Source organism: Juglans microcarpa x Juglans regia, chromosome 5D (assembly GCF_004785595.1).
Source record: "Juglans microcarpa x Juglans regia isolate MS1-56 chromosome 5D, Jm3101_v1.0, whole genome shotgun sequence".
Classification (NCBI taxonomy): domain Eukaryota; kingdom Viridiplantae; phylum Streptophyta; class Magnoliopsida; order Fagales; family Juglandaceae; genus Juglans; species Juglans microcarpa x Juglans regia.
The window spans coordinates 2,637,562-2,656,257 of record NC_054602.1 but is presented as its reverse complement, the minus strand read 5'-3'; the positions used below and the strand labels follow the sequence as shown (position 1 = coordinate 2,656,257).

At 31.7% G+C, this 18,696-nt stretch overlaps 1 protein-coding gene across 1 annotated transcript; it reads left to right on the top strand.

Moving 5' to 3' along the window:
• The first annotated feature begins 14,104 nt into the window (after window positions 1–14,104).
• LOC121264660 (delta(12)-fatty-acid desaturase FAD2) lies at window positions 14,105–18,406 on the top strand. Its single transcript, XM_041167937.1, has 2 exons — window positions 14,105–14,270; window positions 17,035–18,406. Exon 2 carries the CDS (start codon window positions 17,047–17,049, stop codon window positions 18,196–18,198), a length of 1,152 nt encoding a protein of 383 aa, XP_041023871.1. The 5' UTR covers window positions 14,105–14,270; window positions 17,035–17,046; the 3' UTR covers window positions 18,199–18,406.
• Window positions 18,407–18,696: the final 290 nt, after the last annotated feature.

The window sequence follows — 18,696 nt, the reverse complement described above, 5'->3', positions numbered from 1 at the left end:
GTCAACTTCAGGCGGTTCTACCAATCCATTAATAAAAATATCAGAAATTGCCGAAACCTTAAAGTCTATACCAGCAATGACGGTATACTTTTATTGCTTAAAATCATATCTTATTTGTTATAAACAATTATCTTTTTCACTTCTTTAGATTTCTTATGTTTTTTTGAAATTTGGAGATTGGAGGTTGGTCGGGAAGAAATGGAGATACACGATGCAAACTTTTGATTTGTGTGTTGTGAATTTCAAACAGTACATGTTTCTAAATTGTGTATTGTGGATTTGAAAAAATATGGAGATTGGAGGTTGGTTGGGATGAAATGGAGATGGAGGATGAAAATTTCTCAATTGTGTCTTATGGATTTCAAAAAATGTGGATATTAGAGATTGGTTGGGATGAAATGGAGATAGAGGATGGAAATTTCTCAATTGTGTCTTATGGATTTGAAACAGTGCCTTTTTCTATATTAGATATTGTGGATTTGAAAAAAATATGGAGATTGAAGGTTGGTCGGGATAAAATAGAGATGAAGAATAAGAATATCTGAATTGTATGTTGTGAATTTCAAACAGTGCATGTTTTTAAATTAACTATTGTAGATTTAGAATATAAAAATTATAAATTGCTCAGAATGAAATAGAGATAAGGGATAAAAACTTCTTAAATATATATTGTGAATTTGAAAAAATGCATGTGGTTAAATTTAAAATATTAATTGTTTCTTATGATTCAATTAATATTATTTGTGTGTTGTGAATTTCAAACAGTACATGTTTCTAAATTGTGTATTGTGAATTTGAAAAAATATGGAGATTGGAGGTTGGTTGGGATGAAATGAAGATAGAGGATGGAAATTTCTCAATTGTGTCTTATAAATTTGAAAAAATATGGAGATTGGAGGTTGGTTGGGATGAAATAGAGATGGAAAATATAAATTCCTCAATTGTGTCTTATGGATTTGAAACAATGCATGTTTCTATATTAGATATTGTGAATTTGAAAAAAAATATGGAGATTGGAGGTTGGTCAGGATAAAATAAAGATGGAGGATAAGAATTTCTAAATTGTATGTTGTGAATTTCAAACAGCGCATCTTTCTAAATATAATAATACTAAACTTTTATTGATATATTTAATACATACATGATTGAAGTCAGATTTATGATGTGTGATTTACATTTGTAATTTTTGTATTGTCAATTTAAAACAGTTCATATGTTTGAACTTAGAATATTGATTATTTATTAGTTTCTATTAACATGATAATATTACATTTTTTTTTATATATTTATTTGCCAATTTTAATGCAGCAAAGGGAAATTTACAATATCTGATCTGCATCAACCATTTTTTTACTTATCATGTACAAATTGTAGTAAAACCACTGGATACGAGAAAGATGAAGAGTTTTAATGCTATAATTGTAAAGAACTAACAACTGCACAACCAAGGTAAATACTCATCATGATATTTTCAAGTTAACAAATTTTACATTATAATTACAAAATACTATTTGGTAATACCAAGAGATAATAACTTATTTATTATTCCTAGATCTCGTGTCTATTTAGAGGCATTTGATGACAGTAGCTCGATCACAGTAGTAGCCTTTGAACCTACAGTGGAACGAATTCTTGATTGTACAACAACAGATATTGTACAACATGCAGAGTAGATAAGATTTATACTTTTAGACACATTTAATAAATTTAATAAATTATTTTTTTATATGTTTTTGTCATTACAGGAGGATCGTTCGTACATAGAGAACATTACAAATAAGATTCAAGATAAATAGTGGATGATTGTTTTAGGTGCATCTATGAATGAATTTGGAAAACTACGCCAAAACAAACTTAACGTATTCTCTGTCAATGACATACTTGAGACAGCAGAATAACTGTTTCAGAGAGTTTCTTCTATATTTCCAATTATTATGATGTATAGCTATAAAAATTTCATATGTAATTATGAGATAACTTTTACTTTTTATCTGTAATTATAATGATAATGCTTTCGTTCCAATAGTCACTTTTTTTTTATAACAGAACATTGTGTGATTATAAATATGTTCGTATAAATTTTTATGTTATAATCATGAATACTCTACAAATTATATATATGATTATTTTTATAATGAATAAGAATTATAAAATATAAACAAAACAATTACATTTTATAATTATATGTATTAACTTATTTTTTATTATTACATATTTTTAGATTTCATAAATATTATTTTTTAAAATATTTTTTATATTGTCACAACTGGACACACGTGCAGTGCACTTGTTTGCCCTTTACTAGTATTATATAACGAATCTTACAACTTTGTCAAATAAATTGACCTAATGAATTACGTACGTCCATGGATAAGAGAAGTTGGAGGTGGTAAAAACAACATTAATTAATTGGATGATTAAAGTCCATGCAGCCGTCTCTCTTGTCATGATCTGCATGGGTTGCGTGATCGTGTCCTTCCTCCGATCACCTGTCTCTGATCCTTCTCCCATCCAAACCGCCTCTCTGATTTTTAATCAATAATTATAATCGATCGTTACCATTCACCGGCCAACAGCTCCAGTACTTCTGTTCTGCAAGTAGTACTGCTGCGTCACCTCTTTCGCTTTAATTGGCATCATTGCTGGCTAACTTGTATACAACTTTGCCACCTTCTTTGACCAGTTCAAAGGCCGGTGCGTGTACGTACTATTTATATTAAATGATGCCTTTACACGGCCTCCCGGTACACGGGTACAGTACTGTTTAGGCCAGGGGTGAAGCATTTTCCTTCGTGGTTGATTTTGTTGTAATTAATTGTGAAAGACATTAACGACCTTGCATGCAACGTGTAGTACTCTACATGTCATGTTAACTCTGGCAATACACCTTCATCATTGTCGACAAATAGACAGAAAATAATTTCAAAGATTATTTTATTATAAGCAAAGGATTCACATAAAATTTTCATTTTCTTATTTTAAGCAAAAGAATTGAAAAAATGACCGTCAAAATCTATTGCACGTACCTTCTATTTATGAAGGAGATCTAGAATTTAATTATATGAAAACTCTTGTAGTACATGCCATATATATGTAGAGACGAAGGATCTTGACTTTTATTAATCTTAGTTTTTATCGAACATAGGCGTGAATTGAATTCAATGATGTAGATACACATGATGTAGAATTCATTGAATGGAAGACACAACAATCATACACTTAAAAATCTATTTCACTTTGCTAAAAGAAATTGGAGGCATTAAAAGCCTGTCTCGAAGTCTTTCAACCAGACGAACTAAAAACATTTAGGATAGGAACCCATAGAACCTCATGGCGATGCATTAGGAGAAACTTTTTCATTGACCGTAGAGCCGAATTGGGAGGTTGCTCTTACGATACTGGATGAGGTACTCGACATGGCACCCTTTCAGCTTATGAGGTGCAATCACAAGATCATAAAAATCAAGAGATAGTAGAATAAGGCAACCAGAAAGAAAGACTATTTAACTTATATAAAAAAAGGGAATATTATTTAACCCAAAAAAAAGGAGAGATCATAATACAAGAAGCATAGAAATCACAATGAAAGGCCATGAGATAACAATGCAACAACCAGAATAATTTCTTTTATTAATAAAACTTTATTTTACCTATAAAAAAGCCAGAACAAGGAGGAAGAGAATTTTACCAATTCATGTGTACCACAGACCTGTGGCACACCAAACTGATAAACTTTTCCCATGCTCATCCCATCATCTTTCAAGACCGCAACAATTGCACCGGCAACATCAACAACATATACAGATGAAGCCCATTCTGTGCTTAGCTTGCCCAACACATAGGTTTATCAGTAACCATTCTTTTGGTTTACACGAATTTTCATAAGACTCTTGATCATTAATAAAAAACTCTTGATCAGTAATAAAGTTTAACTTGTTAAAAAAAATAGTTTTACCTCTGGTAATTCTCTCAAAACAGCAGCTTTGCTGTAGCTTTAGCTTTAAACAGTCTAGATGGACAAGATGGAGATGCCCCTAAGCAAGAAACTTAAATGAATCTCATGATACCACCATGTTCTTTGGCAATCTGCACAAGTTACTACAACTGAGAAAGAAAAGGATGGAAAATCTATGTCCCACAGAAAAAAGAAATATCATCAAACACCCAATATGCAAAAATTCTCTTACAAATCTACCATTCATGTACACACAGAAATAAGCATCATCATGCCTATTCTTTTTTCCCAAAGGTGGCGTCCCGCATGCCCCCAGCAATGGAGGGATTTTTGGCTGATAATTTAACTGCCAATGCAATCTTTGACCCGGTTTCTGAATTTAATTTACAGTTTCTACTAATTGCAAACAGGGCATCACTTTTCGAGCATATTACAAGGCACTAATCCAGACCCTGTCACTAATAATTAGTCCCTATGAAGTTGCACAAACATAAATGACACTCAAGTTACTCGTAATTTATCCTGAAATTCTTGCGAAGAGGTGTTGACATGTTAAAGAATTAAAGAAGCCAACATCACAAACTAGGGTTGTAGAACCGGGCCCTATTTTTTTTCCAGTCCGATTCGGAACCCAGTAATCTAGGCGGTTATCCTTCCGGATTGGACCCGGGTAGATAAGATGAAACCAGATCTTATTCAAAATAATAATAATAATAATAATAATTAATTTTTTTAAAATTCAAAATAAAAATAATATAAAAAATGATATTCTAAAGGGATTATTTTGATTTGTATAGAGCACATAAGGATCGATTGAACTTAAGCTTTGATATATCATTCCATAATTATATTATTCTAATTACAAAATTAGGAGTTATTTTAAGCTTTTTTTTTTCTCTTTGGATTTAAAAGCAAAAATGAAAAAGAAATGATGTTTTTTTTCATTATGCATGGAATGCGAAGGACAAGATCAACATTAATATAAAAATCATGTATGCATGGTACATACGTACTACAATAATATTAATGGATGGAGAAGATCAACATTGATAACATCTTGATATTATTGTTATGTATTATTATTTATTTTGTTCTTTGTAAATTGATGTGCATTGTGATGTAAACAATAATGTAATATGTAGTATGCATGTATTGTGTGTTGATGTATTATTATTTATTTTGTATAAAACAAATAAAAAACATAAAGGCCTATATAAATAAGCCTTTTGAATTGTTAAAAAGATTAAAAAAAACTTTTAAAAAAGGTTTTCATTTTTTTTTAAGAAAATCAAGATATTAAACATGATATCTGAATTTAAAGAAAATAGTATTATAAAAACATTTTTAAAAGTTTTAAAATGTCCTTAAAAAAAAAAAGGTAATAAATCTGGATAGCTAGTTACAACCCAGATATCCAGGTTTATATTCTGTTAACACCCGGATTTTTTTTGGGTTTATCCAGGTGAATAACCGCCCAGATTTTAAAACTCGGATCCAAATAGGATCCAATTCTACACCCCCCTCCCCTCTTTCTCCAGGAAAAGAGTCCTTATAGGATTTTTTTTTCTCTCTTTTTTTCACTCCTCTCAACCACAGTACACAGATAGACTTAACTTGTTTGGCATGTAATCACACTTTGTTAATCCCTTTCGATGCAAAATTTCAAAACTTTCATAAGATTAACATGTTGCAGTTTTACTATTAGTGTAACCTCATTCTTTAACTCCTATAATCCTTGTGTTGAAGCTTTCGAAAGTTTTTTCACTGCTATTTTCTGTTTGTTAATTTTGCCACAAGCAGATCAGACAAAAACCCAAAAAATCATCAGAACACAAAGCAAGTCAGATCACTAGAACAAAACAAAAAATATCAGATCACAAAGAAATCAGACAAAAATATATTGAAAAAAAAAAACACATTGAGACAAGATATAAGAGAGGGTTCACATGATCTGAACCATTCATTTTCTTTGCCATCATTGCGAAGTGGTCACACCGACTCACATGGTCTTTGCGCCTGCCTTACGTTGCCACATTACCATTAATTTCAAAAGATATCAACACACCAAGAGAAACAAGTGTAGTTTTTGTGTTGGCAGCCATATGCCTGCTGTCATTATTGAAACCCTTCCATGCCCTGAAAACTAATTATAAGGTCATGTTTGGTTCTAAGAAATGCAGAAATATTTGAGAATTTTGATTTTTTAAAAAAAGAAAAAATGCATAGAATATTTTCGATTGGCAACTAACTAACTCACTCCTATGGGACACGGCCGGCTCGATGGTAAGGCCATTTAAACTATTGCTTAAGACTCCATCTTATGTAATGCTCCTAAAAATAAAAATGAAGTATTTTTTTTTAAAAATTTTTTTAAAATAAAAATAAAAACTAATTCATTAAATAAAATTTTAAATCATTTTTATAGTTTTCAATATGTGCAAGGCCCATAATACTAAATTTAATATTTAATATACAATGAATTTTTTCTGATAAGTAATACAATGAATTATTTATATTTTAAATAATTTTTTAAGATTTTGCTAAATTGAGACCAGTGGCGGAACCAGGAACTTTTATAAGGGGGCCAACTTTTCTATTGTGTTACACACTTATGTAAAATAAAATAAAAACTAAAACAAATCATAAAAACATGACTGTATATAAAATTAGATCTCAATAATTTGTTACATATACATAGAAATAAAATTCTAAAATACACAACTTAATATGTTTTTCAAATTTTGACAATAATGTTTCATTGAATAATATTAATTCATTATTATTTTTATAATCAAATATTTAGAATTTATTTTCTTTATAAAACTATCAAGTGATCTTTTAAAATGTCATCTTTCATTCTAGTATGTTAGTTAATTTATAAAGTTTCATGCAAAATCTAAATATTTTCGTGTCACATTAAGCATATAATGTTATAATTGAGAACTTAAATAATTTTTTTTACTCAATGAAGTCTAGAGGATAAAACCTCTCAATTATTTTTCATGTAAATCATCAATCTTAAATGATTTTTCTTGTATTTTTAGTTTGAATTCTATATTAAGAAGTCTAATATTATATAACAAAAAAAACTTGGAGATCCATATTAAAAAGTTTATTATTTTTCTTAAACTTAATTTTAATTTAATTTTAGGGAGGTCACATCCTTAAAAATAAATAATATATAAAAATTATACAAAATTTTGAAACTATAGGAAAAAAATTGAAGAAAAACAATTTTAGGTATATTGAAATTTTCAAAAATTTTAAAGAACATGTGGGGATTATAACTTTTTTGGGGGGCCATTTGCTATATTTATAGAATTATAAATAAAAAATAGGGTATATTTTGAATTTTTTAAAAACTTTGGGGGGGGAGGGGGGGGCGCATGCCCCCTTAGACATAAGGAGGTCCGTCATTAATTGGGACACAAAATTTGTATTGAGACATCATTTTAAATTATTGTAAATATAAATTTACAAAAATTATATTTAAAAATTTTAAATAAAATCTAATTTTATTGTAAAGTTTGAAAATATTTTATATAATAATTTATATTTTATTATATTATAATTACGACTTACTCGTTTAAATCTCACCTTAAATTTCAATTTATATTGAGCCAGCTTGACGACCGCAACACCTCATCCATCCCGAGATAAGTCCATAACATTTCGTATCAAGCCGACAAAATATTCAAATTCTCTTCTAGAACACCCCCGATAACTATTTACCTTCTTTAAGGTGAAAAATCAACTTCTTTCTTCAACAGTTCGAGAGGACAGCATGAATAATGTTAATGTATTTGTCACTAAATGCGAGCTTTTCATATTAATTGGATGATCTCATCAACAGTTCGAGAGGACAGCATGATGATTTGCATGATCTTATCATGCATATTAATTGGAGAACATAGATGCAAGTTGATGAGGCTTGATTAAACTCGGAGCTGAGGACAGTACCGATATTGTAAATTGTAAACTTGGTAGGTTAAAAAGGTGCGAGCTTTTCATAGATACACATTTCAATGCTCATTGTTCGGGGATTTATATGAAAAAAATAAATTTTTAAATAATAAATCTTGTTTGTTTTCAAAATGATTGCTCAATATTTATATATTCTATGATTATATTTAACATTATTCAATTAGCTAGCAACCCCAGGCAACAGCACTATTAAAGTATTAATTATCTAAAGATACATACCCATCTTGAGGGGAGTCTCGAGAATTGCAGTGACATGAGAAGAGCACTGAGCTCCCCTACAACCTCAGAACAGAGTAACAACCCTGGTTTATTCCTTCCATTACACGGCTACCGTGCAAGAATAAAATTAGTTAGAATCTTTTTGTTTTTACATAGCCTTGTATTGTAGTTGATTAGATGAGCTGGCAGATACGTGTCATTCCTTTATTCTTTTAGCTAACTTCTAGTATATTCTTGCGGTATATATATCACAAGTCCTAGCCTGTACAGAATTTTGTTTTGTTATTACATGAATGAGAATTGAAATTATCGTCCTTTCATCTCTTTCGATCCTGCTTCTTGAATTTTGTCATCTTAAAAGTAAATTGTGAACCCTTCATATAATATAGAATCTGCAATTTTTCCAAATGATTAGATGCTCACTTCTTTTTGCAATACTGGGCCACTGGCCTTAAATCTGTGAATAATAATAGAATTATTATTCGATTACTATTAATCTATTATTTTTTTATATTTGATTTTTTTAATTTTTAATTTTATTTAATGATTAAGGAAGTGAGTATTAATAAAATTATATATTTTTTTTTAATTTTTTCTTAGTAAGCAAGGATGTTAAAAAAATACTTAATAATATATTAATATATATATATATATATATCTAGGCATTACAAGGCTTGATCTGGACTATTGATCGACTACTTTATAATATATAATATTATTCCTGATCCCCAGCTGGCGACGTACGTTTTATATGTTTAGTATTGACGTCGTGACTTCTCAGCCTAATTTTTCAACCATTTCCACGATGGAAATATATGTGCATCGATCCTTTACACTGACAAGGTAGAAAATGCGTTGTGTTAATTAATAGTACTGTTAATTTCTGTCCGAGGATATGTCATGATATCCAAGAACAAGTAGAATTACATACTAACAAATTAAGGCTTACGAAATGCACCACAGATTATAACATAAGGGGGATCCGGAGGCAAGCTAGTTGCAGGCTCTTTTGGCAATTATATATTCTCTCGCTTCTTCATTGATGAAATCATCACATATAAGTTTAGAAGGTCATCGATCCATCTGCTTTCGATATTGATTAACGGAGCTCTTCAAATATCTGCAGTACTGCATGACATCCTTCAGAACGTGCAGAAACTTTTTCCAAATTGGAAAGCCGTACGTGATCTAGAGCTTCTGATGCACAAACTTTATTGATTAGTGATAAATACACAATACTTTATATAACACTTTTTACAACACATTATAAAATAAGAATATTTTTATAAAACGATGTTGGTTTTATAAGGTATTTTATAAAAATATCCCTCTTTATATAAAGTGTTGTATAAAGTGTTCTGTATTTATCATTTTTCAACTTTATTAATGTTCATCGATCATACAAATATGGCAGTTGTCATCTTACGTCTCACTTACTATATACCATGCAGTTTGGATAATAAAATAAGATTGATAAGAATATTACTAGTAATGGGCTCAACAAAATCAAATTTTAGCTAAAGAATGGCTAAAGTGTAACAATGGGTTCAACAAATGAATAGTAATCAGATTACATCACTAGTCAAATTTATTGAGCAAAAAGGGCTGGCCAAATATTATTTTTGGACTAAAATATTATGTTTTCGCTACTTGCTTCTCTCCCGCACAAATAAAAATGCATTATTTTTCACTGTTTGCTTCTTCTCCCCCGGCCACCTTGATGACATTTTGAATATGAACTTTCAATATAATTTCTTTATATATTATATATATATTAAAATTTTAACTACAATTCTCAATTTTGCAATACGTGCTAGCTCAACGATTATAATAGAATATACGCTAGAGGTAAAATTCCTATTAGTTTTCCAAGTAACAAAAATTAATAAGTAAAATAAATAAAGAATATCTACCATAATTAAATAAGAAATTTACAAGAATAAATTAAAATTACTATTAAAATAAATAAATAGTTCAAAATCAATATTTTAATAGAATAATAAAAGATTTGTTGAGCCTGTTATTTGATATTGTTAAAAAGTAGTTAGCTAAATTTGTAAAAAGTGAATTTTTTTAGTCAAATTTTGGTCAAAATTTGTTGAGCCCACTACTAATTAATGCTCTTAGATGGTTTTATATGAAAGTTAAATAAAATATTGTTATAATATTATTTTTTAATATTATTATTATTATTTTGTAATTTGAAAAAAATTTAATTATTTATTATATTTTATGTAAAAATTTAAAAAAATTATAATGATAAAATGAAATAAAAAAAATATTTTTACTATCCAAATGGAACTTATATATCATACTTGATAAAGATCATGTTATTCTTCTTTATAATTCGTTGTAAGCTAAAATAAAAAGAGATATAACCGTCGAGTAGATTATAAAATATATATATATATATATATATATATATATTATTGATCAGTATTTAATTAATTAATACTCTTCTAATTTCAAACACGTATATAATTATAAATATTATGAATTAATACACAGCTTTATATTTATTTCTTTTTCACTCTAAACATAAACTATAATTCTATTAACTATATTATATTATATAAAGAATCTAAAACTTGCCGGAAAGGTACACGACTAGCATGCAGCCAATTAATTAATGCATGAACAGCTTTGTCAAATGAATTGACCTTATGAATTACGTACGTCCTTGGCTGCGAAAAGTTGGAGGTGGTAAAAACAACATTAATTAATTGGATGATCAAAGTCTATGCAGCTAGCCGCCTCTCTCGTCATCATCTGCATGGGTTGCGTCGTGTCCTTCCTCCGATCACCTGTCTCTGATCCTTCTCCCATCCAAACCGTCTCTCGTTACCATTCGGCATTCACCGCCCAACTCCTCCAGTACTTCTGTTCTCCATGTAGCACTGCTGCGTCTCCTCTTTCGGTTCCGCTGGCTAAGCTGTGTGCATGCATGCTAGCTAACTCGTGTCCAACTTTGCCACTTTCTTTGACCAGAAACGCTAAACTCGCACAGGGCTCCTAACAGTGATTTTTATTTATTTATTATTAAGAAAATAATTTTTAAATAATGAAAAAGACACAAATATGTCAGTAATATCACTTCTTAAAAAATGTAAAATATTTCTAACTTTTTAGTTTCTTAATTTTCTAGTTGAATTTCATATTTATAATTAATGCCAATAGGGCGCCCCTGTTAAGAGACTTGGCCCTTCAAAATTTTTAAAATTTAATAAAAATTAAATTTTAAAAGATATTTTTATAAAGAAGATTATATAAAAATTAATATCTAATCCTTCAGAATTACTTTTTTATAACTTAGCCCCCAAATCAGATTTTCTGGTTCTGCCTGCGAAACTTTTTCTTAAATCGCCGCCCACACAAGAAACGATATTATCAACCACGTCACTGTAAATAATTAAGAATCATGTGAGTACTGATTAAGACTGACACGACATGAGATGATCGAGTTTTAATAATACAAGAAAAAAGTCGTTTTTCTTTGGTCCATTTTTTATTTTTCTTTTCCCGTCGTTAACGCTGGGAAAAGGAGAAGTCTGGTCCACTATTTAGTAATTACTGCCATACGTCCGTTTGTTCTTTTCACGTTCACATAACCCAAATCCTTCAAATTCCGATGGTAACAGACGTTAAAAGGGAAATACTTATACCCCACCATACACCTTAGCTTTGAATGTTATATATATATGGCCAATATTATGACAAAACCTTGTAATGAGCTATGTTCTGTTATTTTTTAATAAAATGTGATCAAGTGATGCTGTTTAAAAAAGAAAATTAAAAATACTAGGGATCCCGCACAGAAAGCATCCAGCTTCATTTTTTTTAGTTTTTTTATGTAGTGATTAAAGAAATATTGTTTAATAATATTGTTAATTTTTTTCTTTTTAAAAAATTATTTAAAAGTGTATTTAAAAAAAAAACAAATTTATAATTTTATTAAATAATATCTTCTTAATCCGTAAAAAAAAAATAAAGCGGGATGTTTGAGTGATTTCCAATGGATAGCTATCATTTTCCTATATATATATATATATATATAACACGACTAAATGTTATTAAATATTAAATTTTCTTTTATTGTACTAAATTAATTTGTTTGGCAAAAAAATTGACGTGCCAGCCTCCAATACAAAGGTTGGCACACATCACGAGCTGTGGTACCGTACCAAGATGCAATGAATAGAGAACGAACAAAAGTCCTTTCCGAATTTGAACGGAAACAGAACAGTGGGGAATGTGCATGTCTTCGACGTGCGGTTAGAAAAATAATATTTACAATAAAAAATACTTGGAAACAAATTCGCATTTCAGTTTGAGAAATGATATATATCGTATAATTATTTTTATAAAAAATAAATAGATATAAGATTTACATGAAATTAAATAATAGATTTCATTTTCTTTTAAAATAATCATGTGGCGTTGCACATTCTAAAATTATATTTAATATTAATACCAGTAATCCCAAGCAGCAGTACTATTAAAGTATCAATTATCTAATTAAATAGGTCAATTTGGAAAATTAAGATGCATGTACAATCCAAGTTGGGAAATAAATAACTTAATTTAAAAAGAAATTCTATTTATAATCTTGAGTGGGAGACTGTATGTATAATCTCATTGACGAATGAAGGTAAAAGAAAAAAAAATTATTTTAAAAATAATATTATTGTACTTTTAAATTTTTTTTAAACATAACTGTATGAGTTTGCACGAATTGTTTCTATTTGAGGACTATATGTAAACTAACTATAATTTAAATAGATTATTGCGTCCATTAATTCCTTAAATATATGTATATATTAATATATCTATTTATTGTTGAAGAAAAATACAACTCCGGAATCTCACGCATCCTTCAAACTTGAGATCATGATGATTGAATTATTCGTATTCCGGTTTCTTGATGCAAAATGTTTGATGATAGATTCATGCCCAGTGGGCACTGAACCATAAAAATGAGAGGTAAAAGCAGGTATTATTTATTTACCGTTCATACTTTTCTTTCATTAAAATAAAAAAAGAGTGGCTGTAGCATAACAGAATCACCTCTAGTATCTAATCGTGATCCAATTCAAATTTTGGTCCTTACCATGTCTACTCTAACATAATAATTTTTTTTTTTTTAGTAAGAAGTGTTATAGATATAAATAGATTATATTAAAGTAAATTTATAAACTAATACGATTTCGTATGATTAATTAAACTTATCTTATAAAATTAATTTTATAATTTAATGTATCGTATCAAGTCATATTAATTTATAAATTTATTTTTATATAATCAATTTGTTAATAAAGTATTTCTCATTCTTAATAAAGTAAAAGAGAATGGAAAGGTGCATATGTTATAAGATAGTTTTATCTGATTGATTATATTCTTGTTAAACTGAATCCTTAAAACACAATCAATATAAGTGTTCATGTCCCATAACAAAAAACAAATTAGAAACATCCAGACAAATTACTTAATTGTTGGTAGGTTAACATTCTTAATTAGATCAAAGAAACCGAATTAAGATTAATGCAATATTAATTTATTAACGATTAAACCCACCTTCACCCCCACGCTCAAACTCGCATGCAACAGCACGCACCAGTCAGTGATCGACGGTGACGCGCCTCGTCATAGGAGCTCCAACCCCAGCCCCAGGGGATTTAATTTAGTTTTTTTTTTCTTTGGGGATTTAAATTATTAGTGTACTCGGGCCGCTTTTTTTCATGGCCATTAAAAAAAAAACTGGAAAATATGGCCCATGCCTCCCAGTCACGTGAGTCGTGCCGACTCGTGACCAAAATAATTTGATTCGGTCAGTGGACCAAGCAATAAGCCACTCAGAGATTGCCGCGTATGCAAGAACGTGCTGGCAGACTCTTAAATTACGTAAAAGGACAAACAACATGTTGTAGACACTACATATACAGTGAGTGTCTGGTGGAGGGAACGGCAGGCTTAAATACAAGCTTAGCGATAGGTCTGAAGAGAGGCCGGCTTTTCATCGGCCAGCGTCTCCACTCACAGAGAGAGAGAAAGAGAGAGAGAGAGAGGGGGTAGAGATTCATTGAAGTTCAAGGGCTGTGCTTCTCTATTTTCTCAGGTATTTCTTTTGTGCTTTCCCTGATGTTAATTAGTTTCTCTATTTGGTCAGGTTCGTGAAAGCTCGATTTGGTGTATTCACATTCTGTGCTTTCTAATTGAATATGAAAAATTTATTCGAATCGAAGCTCGATATCCTCCTTTTGTGGTGTGATTCGTTTAGATCTAGTCAGAAATGATCGGTTTTTGTTCCTAACTCTTCTCCATGTTTGAGATCTTTGCCTTTGTTTTTCCTTCCAAAACGCGAGGTCTTAGTATTTATTTTCCAGCTTAAACTCGCGATTCCTGAGCCAAGAAATGCTATGGTTTTGAGCTTAATCTAAGGATGCATATATTATCATATTATAATTGGAGACTGGAATACTTTTCTTCTTCTCGATTTTGATTGGTGGGGAGAATCCTAATATGACGACGTAGGAACATTTTTATGTTCCTAGGTTCTTTCTTCTTCTTCTTTTTTTAAACGCTTTGAACTTTCGTAGGTTGGATCTAAACCTGATCTTGCAAGACCTCATCCCATGTTGTAGACTCGTAGTTCCCAGCCTATTATGGCCATAGGTTTTGATTTTGATTTTCGATCTAACTGTTAATCTTTTTGTTTTGTAAATCTAAGTGTTCCTTTTTGGTTCAATTCCTCACTCGTCGAGCTTACTGATTTATCAAATCTGATTATTAGCATTATAAATTGTTGGTTAGAAAAATTATATTGTCTCCTTGTGTGATTACAAACTGCAAGGCTGTATCTTGATTCTTAATATCTGCTTTCATTACGTATGCTTATTGATTTGAAAGGTTTTTTTAGTACATGAAAACGCGTTGCACTCACTCTAGCCCATTTATATTCGAATGAGTCTATTTTTGTCCTGTTCTCTATTGGGTGATAGGAACATTGTCGACAAAGATGTCTTCTTCAACAGAAAAGCGTCGTGCCATAAAAATAGCATAATCGTTATTATTTATAAATTTTTTTTTGCTTTTATAACGAATATTCCGAAATTCTAGTACAATTATGCGAATAAAAGGCTCACAGCCACATAACTGCTTTCCTCGAGAAACAGGGGTATTATATTAATGGTCAACAATGGATTACCACAAGGTGGGAATGATCCTAACTATTTAGGTAAAGAAGGAAACCATCTGTAGCTCTCTTCATTCGTAAATCGCAATATTTCGAAAGTTCAGGCACCTGTTTTTTTTTTTTTTTTCTTTTTTTTTTGATGAGGGGGTAGACCATGGAGTCATCGACTCGTTGGTCTTGTTGAAATATCTATCTTTGATTTATTTTTAAATAAAAAAAGGTTTTAGTACGAAGAGTCTCATTGGAACTTCAAAGAGAAAAAGTGGTCCTAAGACTTGTCAATATTTAAGAGCTACCAACAATATGATGAATAATAGTGGAAGTAATTAGCAAAAGAATAGAATAATAGATCATGGAGAAGATGACATTCGCTGTTTAATTAGATGTTTTTGATCTTTCGGCGCACGGGATCAGATCTTTCCAATAAATCAGTCGGTGTTCGTGAATCATGAAATGCACAATCAACTTCTGCTTGGCCCAGCACCCACGCGTTATTGAACCGAGTCGTATGCTAATATCCGTATACTAATATCTTTGCTGGACGAGTCGCTTTCCTAACTTGCGTTTCAAGAGTGCACTAATGATATTCTTGACCAAGTTATATTTTTTCTAAAGGAGTTGCTTTGGGCGTATGTACTCGTTTTTTCCCTTTGTTTTTTATTTCACGCGCGAGTTTGGTAGGTCAAATTATTGGAGTATAAAAGCTGAGTGCATTTTATATCTATATTTTTTAGGTACGTCACTTATCAAAAAAAAAAAATCTATATTTTTTAGGTACGTTGAATGTTGGGTTTAATATTTGGTAGGAATTGTATTTGTATTTACTTTCTCTTTCGTCTTGGCAGCATGACCTGGGTTTTACTGTGTTTGGTGTTTGCTTAGTCTAGAGTGACGTAACTTTGTGCCCTACAACATCGTATATGTCGCGGGATTAATTTTGTGTTCTATGTATTACCTTGGTAAGGACTAAGCCTTTCTCTCTCAAGGATGGAATCACTTCTCTAGTGGTGAGAATTTGACTATAAAAAGAAAGACAGTCCCTGCCAATTTCACTTGCTTTCTCCTGCTTTTGGACCCTACAATTCGGCTTTCTTTCCGACAGTGAAAAGGAAGTCCACTACTGGTTTTCACTCTACTTTTGCTTTCTCTTTTTGCTCGAAAAAGGTGAAAAATATTTGTTTGTTACTATTTTTCGTCGCATCCCATATGACTTCACATATTTGAGTTTTTCGCCTCCTTTTCCGTTTTCACGTACTCATCGAAATAACAAGGGATACCAGAGATGTTGTCGTCTCCTTGTACATTTGAATTCCTTGTTTTAAACTTTCCCGTAGAAAGCTTGATTGCCCTGGGATAAGGGAGGGGATATATCGTGCAATATGAATTCAACAGCTTGTGGAGTTGAGTACGTATTTAGGGGATCTGGAAAAATATTAGATGTAATTTGTACTGCTGGCAGGGCAGCAAGTCCGGATGGCTATTTCGTAGTGCATTGAGCTGGTTTAACCGTTAAAAGATTGCAAAAGCCTTTTTATAACTATATATATTAAAAAAAATAGAATTTTCAATGAAATCAATGGAATTGCTCGTTGAACCTACATAACTATTTGAAAGTTGGAATTTTTAGTAGATTGTTGTAGAAACAGTCCAAGATCATACACTACTCAGTGGTATCACGTTTTTGCAGGTTGGAAAAGCAATGGGTGCCGGTGGCCGAATGGTAGCTCCCCTAACTCCCAGTAAATCTGAATCTGGCAGTCTGAAGCGAGTTCCACACTCAAAGCCCCCATTTACCCTCAGCCAGATCAAGAAAGCCGTCCCACCTCATTGTTTCCAGCGTTCTGTACTCCACTCATTCTCCTATGTTGTTTACGACTTCACTATAACGGCTATCTTCTATTATATTGCTACCAATTACTTCCACCACCTTCCTCAACCACTCTCTTACCTTGCTTGGCCAATTTACTGGATTATTCAAGGATGTGTCCTGACAGGCGTTTGGGTCATAGCTCATGAGTGTGGACACCATGCCTTCAGCGACTACCAGTTGCTTGATGACATAGTTGGTCTAATCCTCCACTCCTTTCTTCTTGTCCCTTACTTCTCCTGGAAGTATAGCCACGGCCGCCATCATTCTAACACGGGTTCCCTTGAGCGTGATGAGGTCTTCGTCCCTAAGAAAAAATCTAGTATCCCATGGTACTCCAAATACCTGAACAATCCACCAGGCCGGGTGGTCACACTAGCAATCACACTGACTCTAGGCTGGCCTCTCTACCTAACTTTTAATGTTTCAGGCAGGCCATATGATCGGTTCGCAAGCCACTATGACCCTCATGGCCCCATCTACACAGATCGCCAGAGATTCCAAATATACATTTCTGATGCTGGTGTTCTTGCTGTCTCTTATGGGCTCTACCGTCTTGCCATGGTGAAAGGACTTATGTGGGTTATATGCATTTACGGAGTACCATTGCTGATCGTGAATGGGTTTTTGGTGTTGATCACGTTTCTACAACACACTCACGCATCATTGCCCCATTATGATTCCTCCGAGTGGGACTGGTTGAGAGGAGCTTTGGCAACTGTTGACAGAGATTATGGAATCTTGAACAAGATTTTCCACAACATCACAGATACTCATGTGGCACATCATTTGTTCTCAACCATGCCGCATTATCATGCAATGGAAGCTACAAAGGCGATCAAGCCAATTTTGGGAGATTATTATCAGTTTGATGGCACACCGGTTTATAAAGCAATGTGGAGGGAGGCAAAGGAGTGTCTTTATGTTGAACCAGATGAAGGTGGGCAGAGCAAAGGTGTGTTCTGGTACAACAACAAGCTGTGATGATTGAAACTGGCAAAATGTTGGTTCGAGATTTTCAGATTCTCGTTAGAATATTAGCTTCCCTGGCAGGGTAATTTTAAGTTGTTTGCTCACACCGAATTGGACCCTCCAGTTCTATTTGTGCTTTCCAATAATTTTCTTGAGCCCTTGTCGTGGTAGAAACTAAGACATTTTATGTTCTGATATGAGTATTGTTTCTCGATAAAAATTTGGCACATATTTAAATTTGTTATGAAGTAGGAGGAATTAGGGTTGGCATGCTAAAGGAACCTAAACAGTTATTTGATGCTTATACGCTTAGTGGTAGAATGGGCCTTATGGCGATCTTCCGTTTCAGCTATAGAAAACATCTTCAAGCCCGACATGGTTGGGATGAAAGTGCAACACTGAAAATGGAACTAGTACTGTGGAAATACCAGTATCTTGCAAAGCCAATTTATCAAGACTAGCTTGTTGCTAAAGTTGTTCCCATTTGGGGTCCATTTAACTGAATGGAGA

Excerpts from the sequence above, each read along its gene's own strand:
- LOC121264660 (XM_041167937.1), top strand. The coding sequence starts at position 17,047 with ATGGGTGCCGGTGGCCGAATGGTAGCTCCCCTAACTCCCAGTAAATCT.